This window comes from Emydura macquarii, unplaced genomic scaffold (genome assembly GCF_026122565.2).
Source record: "Emydura macquarii macquarii isolate MOO-44397 ecotype Brisbane River unplaced genomic scaffold, CSIRO-AGI_Emac_v2 contig_1386, whole genome shotgun sequence".
Taxonomy (NCBI): Eukaryota; Metazoa; Chordata; order Testudines; family Chelidae; genus Emydura; species Emydura macquarii.
This window is the reverse complement of record NW_027131523.1, coordinates 827,141-833,943: the sequence shown is the minus strand read 5'-3', so window position 1 is coordinate 833,943 and position 6,803 is coordinate 827,141. Positions and strand designations below refer to the sequence as shown.

The window sequence follows — 6,803 nt, the reverse complement described above, 5'->3', positions numbered from 1 at the left end:
GCGCACCGGGCGGGGGAGCCCTGCGAGGCCGGCACTAGGGGGCGCTGCGTGGCAGGGGGTGGGGGCCAGTGGGCGGCGCTCTCCCCGTATACCCAGCCCCTCGCGCCCCACCCCAGAGGCAGCCGCATCGCCGCGTTCACCTGCTCTTTCTGTCTCGTCTCGCTCTCTCCAGGGTCCTGGGGACGGCTACTGCCCTATGCCCTGTCCCTAGGGGGCGACCCCCATCCCTCCAGCCCCCCCGCCCACCCTCGGGGGGGGGCTCCCCCGCCGCCCCGGCTCCAGCCCATGGGGGCAGATGGGATGTATGAGAAAATCAGGATGCTGAACATTCAGAGCACGGGCTGGGGCAGCCGGCAGGACTGGTACCAGGAGGGGCTGGTCCCGGGGCAGCCCAACCCAGGTAGGTGTGGGGCAGGGGCAGGGGGAGGGGGGAACCCCAACCCCTCGGCCTGCGTTCCCTGCGCTGGCCGGGATCCCTCCTCCACTCCCCACATCGCCCCCGTCCCCCGCTGCCGGGATCCTGCCCCCCCCAGCCTACATTCCCCCTCACCCCTCTCGCTGCCAAGATTCCCCCCCTCCGATCTGCGCGCCCCACACCACCCGCCCCCCCTCCCCCCGGCAACCGGGATCCCTCCCTGTTCCCTCCCCCACCTCCACTCCCCACACCACCCCCCCTCCGCTGCCAAAATTCCCCCCCCAGTCAGCGCTCCCCCCACCGCCCCCCCCACTGCCTGGATCCTGCCCCGATGGCCCCAGGCCCATGTGCCCCACACCGCCCCCTCCCTTTTCCCCTTCTCCCTCCAGGGAGTGTTTCTCTTGCTGTGAGCCTGCCTCCCCCCCCATGGAGCTGGGAGGCCGTGGGGGGGGGCCATGCCAGGCTGGCGAAGGGCACTGCTGGCTCACGGGGGGTGAGGGGGAGAAAAGGGGACTGGGATGGGGCCCGACCCGCAGGCCCCGGGCCCTGGTGTACGGGGGTGGGGGGGGCCGACGTCGGCCCCTGGCCTGTCACCCGGCCCTGCGGGGGCTGGAAGCGTCGCGAGCTGGGGGGGGCCGGGCCCAGCCGGGGCTGTCGCTTCGCATCAGGCTGGCAGCGCTGACGGGCCGGGTTTGTGTCCCCCGCGGGCGCCGGCCGCAGCACCAGATGACAGGCGGGGGAGGGGGGCTGCGGTGGGGTGGGGGGACTGAGATGGGGGGACATTTATCCAGCCTCCCCCAACGCCGCTGTGCCTCTCCTCATTCCCGACCCACAGCCCCCGCTAGCCCAGCCCTGCCCCCCCAAACCTGCTGGTGCCCCCCACTCCGGACCCGCAGCCCCGTTAACTCCAGCCCACCCCCCAGCTCTGCCGGTGCCCCTCACTCCTGACCCGCAGCCCCCCACTACCAGCCCTGGGCTCCCCACCCCCACAGTTCTGCTGGTGCCCCCCCTCTCCCCACGGGGGGGCCCTAGTCCAGACCCCCCTTTTCCATAGGGGGCTCTCCTTCCCTGGGAGCAGGGTGATGTATCTCACCCCTTGGCCCCCCCAGACAGCTGCCAGCAGCTGGAGGGGGGCCTGGAGCCCGAGCCCCCGCCCGGCGCCGGCGCCGATGATCTGGACGACTCGCAACTCCGGCTCCAGCTGAAACGCAAACTGCAGCGGAACCGGACCTCCTTCAGCCAGGAGCAGATCGAGGCCCTGGAGAAAGGTGACCGGGCCGGAGGTGGGGGGCCGGGGAGCCAGGGGTGTATTTGGGGTGCCAGAGATGTGGGGGGGCCCAAGCAGCCCGGGGTGTATCCGAGGCACCGGCGATGTGGGGGGCAGGGAGCCCTGGATGTATTTGGGGTGCTGGAGATGGGGGGGACCAGGCAGCCTGGGGTGTATCCGGGGTGCCGGAGATGGGGGGGAACCAGGGAGTTGTGGGGGGTGTCGGGCTTCTGAGGGTTCCATGGAGGCTCCAGGGAGGCATCAGGGGCCAGGAAGCGATTGGGGGTGCTGGGGTTCGGGGGGGGGGTCAGGAGGGCTCTAGGGATACAGGGAGCCCGGGGGGGGGGCGTCTCTGACTGCGCTGCTCCCCGTGCAGAGTTTGAGCGCACTCATTACCCCGATGTCTTCGCTCGCGAGCGTCTGGCCGCCAAGATCGACCTGCCCGAGGCCCGGATCCAGGTAAGGGAGACCCCCTGGCCCCCCCAGGGTGCCCCCTACACCGGGGATATCCCCCAACCCCCCAAGGACCCCCCACTCCAAGGGAAACCCCCTGCTTCCGCCAGGCAGAGACTTCTGCCCCACAGGAGACCCTCCCCACTCCAAGGGAGATCCCTGGCCCCCCAACTGGGCCCCCCCATTCACCAGCCCCAAGGGAGCCCCCCCCACAGCCCTCATGGGGGGGACCAGGCTGTCGGCCCCCCGCTGACCCCCGTCCCCCTGCAGGTCTGGTTCTCCAACCGACGGGCCAAGTGGCGGCGCGAGGAGAAGCTGCGAAACCAGCGGCGCCAGGCGGGCGGGTCGGGGCACCTGGCCATGGGCAGCGGCCCCTTCCCTGGCAGCGGGGTCTTCCCGGCCACGCCCCCCACCGGGTCAGGTACCCCCCGCCCCTCACTGCCCCCCCAGCCCTCCACCGCCCTCAGGTGCCCCCCACTGCCCCTCCAATCCCAACCCCATCTGTGTCCCCCCCGCCGGGTCTGGTATCACCCGCTGCCCCCAACCCCTCTCCCTGTACACCCCCATCCACGCCCCCCCGCCCCACTGCGCCCCCACCCCCTTCTATCCTCACCCGCCTACCCCCCGACAGCCACAACCCCCCACCTGCCATCACCCCCGCCCTGTGTCCTGCCCCCTGCCCCCCACCATCCACTTCCCCCAATATACCCCCCCTTAAGGCCTCCATAGCCCCCCAGCCCCGGCCGGTGGTGACTCTTCTCTCCCCCCAGGTGCCATGCTGGGGCGCGGTGAGGCCACCCTCTCCAACAGCTACGGAGCCCTGCCCCCCCTGCCCAGCTTCTCCATGGCCAGCAGTCTCCCCATGCAGGTGGGGGGCAGCTGGAGGGTAGAATGGGGGGGGGCTCAGCCTGGGGGGTTGTGGGGGGCTGGTGGGGAGGTTATGTGGGGTCGGTGGGGGGGACTGCCCGGAGGGTCCATGGGAGGATGGCTCAGCGTGGGGGGTTGTGGGGGGCTGGTGGTGGGGCTCGGGCTGGGGGTGTGTGTGGGGGGGGTCAGCACAGTCGTCTCATCCCCTTCCCCCCCCCCTCCCCCCGCAGGCTGTCCAGCCCGTCGCCAGCCAGGCCACCTCGTCCTTCTCCTGCATGATCCCGGGCGGCCCCACAGGCCGCAGCTACGACGCGTACGGCCCGGCCCAGCTCCCGGCCCACATGGGCAGCCAGAACCTCGGCGCCGGCACCAGCACCTCCACCGGTGAGGGGGGGCCGGGACACCTGCCCCCGGGGCGCCCCACGCCTGGCCCAGCTACGGAGCAAAGGCTCCTGGGAGCAGCGCTAACCAGCCCTGTGTGTTGCCCCCCACCCACTGGTGGGACGCCCGTGGCATTCGGGGCTTAGAGGGTGATGCTGGGCATTGGCCTTATACATCCCCAGGCCTGGCTCGGCTTATATGGACCAGCTGCCCCAGGAAGTGGCTCCCAGGCCTGGCTCGGCCTATATGGACCGGCTGCCCCTGAGAAGTGGCTCCCAGGCCTGGCATGGCCTATATGGACCAGCTGCCCTTGGAAAGTGGCTGCAAGGCCTGGCACAGCCTATATGGCCTCAGGTGGGGGGGTTCTTTGGGGCTCTGTCTCTCTCTCCTGCCCCCTAACGCCCCGTCTCTCTCTGCCCCCAGGTCTCATCTCCCCCGGCGTGTCGGTCCCGGTGCAGGTCCCTGGCAGGGACCCGGAGCTGCCCCAGTATTGGCCCCGCCTGCAATGATGGGAGACACTGGAGCCTTCCCCGAGGGGTGGGGGAGGTGGTTGTGTGCCCCCTGGGGGGGACACTACAGCTGGGGTGTGTGGGGGGGTTCCCCCAGCTGCCGAGGGTAGGTCCTAGCCAGGAAGGGGGAGGCCCCCACCCCCCAGCCCCCGGTCCCTGCATGTCGGTGTGCGTCTATTAGGGTCGCTGTGACCCTGTTACTGTCAGGACCCCCCCCACCCCGCCCCCTCCCCAGTGTGGTGTGTGTTGGGGGGGGAAACAAACCACTTATTATCCAGCCCTTCCCCACACCCCCCGCTCCCCATGGGGGGTGTCCCCCCCCCGTCTTGTGTCCCCTCCCACCCCCGAGAGGGGGGCAGTAAGAGCCGAAGGGACCCGGCAAAGCATTCTGGGAGAAGCGCTAACGCCTCGCAAAGGATTCTGGGAGTCGTGCCAACTCATCCAGGCTGGCAAAGGATTCTGGGAGACATGTCAGCTCCTTGTGCTCCTGGGGCATGATGGGATAGTGGGGGTCATCCCCCCCATGCCTGGGTCTTTCCCTGCACAGATGGACCCATCTGGGGCTGACGGATCCCAGGGTAGGAGAAAGGCCCCCATTCCCCCCCCCCAACCAATCCCCCCACAGCTCCTGACTCAGCCCCCGTGACCTCACTCCGAGCCCCCCCCTGTAGGTTGTCAGGTGTGTCAATAAAAGCCGTATGTAAATAACAGGCCCCCATTGTCCGTCTGTCCATCTGTCCGGGCGGGTTGCGTGGGAAAGACACAGCCCCCCTCCCCTGCCTGCTATCCCTCCCCCCACCATCAGACCCATGGGCCCACCCGGCCCAGCCCCGCCCATCCGAGCCAGGGAGACCCTACAATAACACCCAGGTGCCAAGAGCTGCCACAGGAAGCGGCTTCTCGCTGTCAACAAGGGCGGGGGGGGGGCGGGGGGAGCCAGGGGCCTTGGGAGGAAACACCTGGGGCATCCGGGGTGGGGGGGAGCTCTGCCTGCCCCCCCCAGCTATCGCTCTGCCAGGCTACTGTCCCCCCCCTTGCCAGCAGGGGGCGCAGGGGGATGGGGGGGGGCACTGGCTGGGGGGAAGCGCTCCTGGCAACACCAGCTTTGGCCTCCCCCAGCAGGGGCTGCTGTGGGGTGGGGGGGGGGTTGCTGGCTGTGTGTGGGGGGGTAGAGATGCCCCCTGCCCCCCATCCCAGCCCCTTAATCCCACCCCTCCCCCGCCTGGCTGCCCCCCCCCCAGTGCAAATGAAACTGCTTTAGAAAATACCCCCCTCACCGCCCCCTCTGTCCGCTGCCCCCCATCCGCTGCCCCCGCCCCCCCCCCCCGAATCAGCGCTGCAGCAGAGCTGCAGACAAGGAGCCAGATACGGCCCCCGGGGTGATGGGAGGGTGCGGGGGGGGGGGGGTGTCAGGACAGATCAGCGTCAGGGTGACATTGAGGGGCGCGGCTGGGCCAGGCAGGAAGAAGCGGGCTGGATTCTGCGCTGGGGGGACGGGCGCTGAGGTGGAGAAGGTGGGGGGGGGTCCCCCAGCCCAGTGCATCCCCATGGCACCCCCCAGCCCAGTGCCCCCACCCCACTGCTCCCCCCTGCCTCACTCCCTCCCCAGCCCCACTGCCCCCTGCTGCACTGCACCCCCGCTGTGCCCCCACCCCAGCCCCGATGACGCTGTGGGACACGGCTGGGGGGGTGGGGGGTCTTCGTGGCTCTGCAAAATTCCCAGGTCCCGGAGTCCTGGGATCCTGCAACGAGAACCAGCCCCTGCCCCCCGCCTGCCCCCCACACCCACAGCCCCTGCCCCCCCTACTGCCCCTCACATCCACTGCCCCCCTGCCCCTACCCCAACCTGTGCCACCTCCGCGCTCCCCTCCTCCCCCCCCCCAGCCGCTCTCAGTGTGAACTCTCGCCCGGTCACGTCGGATCAGCGCTGGAGCGTGGGGAGTCCGCGGGGGTGGGGGGAGGACGAAGGGGGAGGTCGCGTCGCCCATGGTTACGAGTTTCAGATTCTTCCTTAAAGCGCCTTTGTCCCCCCCTCCCCAGCCCCCCGAAAGCTGCAGCCACGGAGAGGGGGAGGCTGGAATGGAGGGGCGCCGGCCGGGGGGGGGGGGGGCGCCGGCCGGGGTGGGGGGCGCAGGGCAGATCCAACGGAGATTCTGGACTTGCAGGTGGGGGGCAGAGACCCCTGCCCCCCCCGCCTTGCCGGTGCCCCTCACTCCCGACCCGCAGCGCCCACCCCCCCGCAGCTGCGCTCCGTGACCCCGCGCTGCCCCCCGCTGTTTTGCTGTTAACCCTTCCCGCGCCGAGGTGCGGCCGATTCTCGGTTCCGGTTGCCGTTCTCCCCCCAGCTCCAACGTGGGAACCACGGACCCACCCAGCGGGCCCCCACCCCTGAAACCGCCCCTCGGGAGGATGTGGTCAGCCGGGCTGGGGGGCAGCTCAGGGGCGCATGCACCGGGGGAGGGGGGCACTGATGGGGGGAACAGGGGCCTGAGGGGGAGGGGCACCTGAGCTGGCGGATGGGGAACTCTGGGACCCCCCCCCGCCCCAGCTCTGCCGGTGCCCCTCACTCCCGACCCGCAGCGCCCCCCCATCCCAGGGCTCCCCGCCCCCCAACTGGTGAGGGGTGTACCCAGAACAGATGGGGGATGAGGGGGGGGGGCGGGGGACAGAGCCCCCCGCCAGTTACAGGCTGTTTCCTACCCCTGCCCCCCCCAGCCCCAGGGAAGCCTCTCTCCCTGCCCGCCCCCTCCCCCCCGGCTGGGGGCGGCGCGGGGGGAGCGATTCTCTCCCAGGAAGCACCAGGGACTCCTGGCTCTGAAGGGGAAGGGGGGGACAGAGTGATAGAGGGGTCTCTACTAGGTGGGGGGGGGCTGGGAACCAGGACTCCTGGGTTCTCTGTGCCTCAGTTTCC

The 6,803-nt window shown here is 70.7% G+C and overlaps 1 protein-coding gene across 1 annotated transcript; it reads left to right on the top strand.

Annotated features, from left to right (window-relative positions):
• The first annotated feature begins 285 nt into the window (after window positions 1-285).
• LOC137155832 (paired box protein Pax-6-like) lies at window positions 286-3,991 on the top strand. Its single transcript, XM_067552274.1, has 7 exons — window positions 286-400; window positions 1,525-1,683; window positions 2,059-2,141; window positions 2,406-2,520; window positions 2,855-3,003; window positions 3,242-3,386; window positions 3,807-3,991. Exons 1-7 carry the CDS (start codon window positions 286-288, stop codon window positions 3,890-3,892), a joined length of 852 nt encoding a protein of 283 aa, XP_067408375.1. The 3' UTR covers window positions 3,893-3,991.
• Window positions 3,992-6,803: the final 2,812 nt, after the last annotated feature.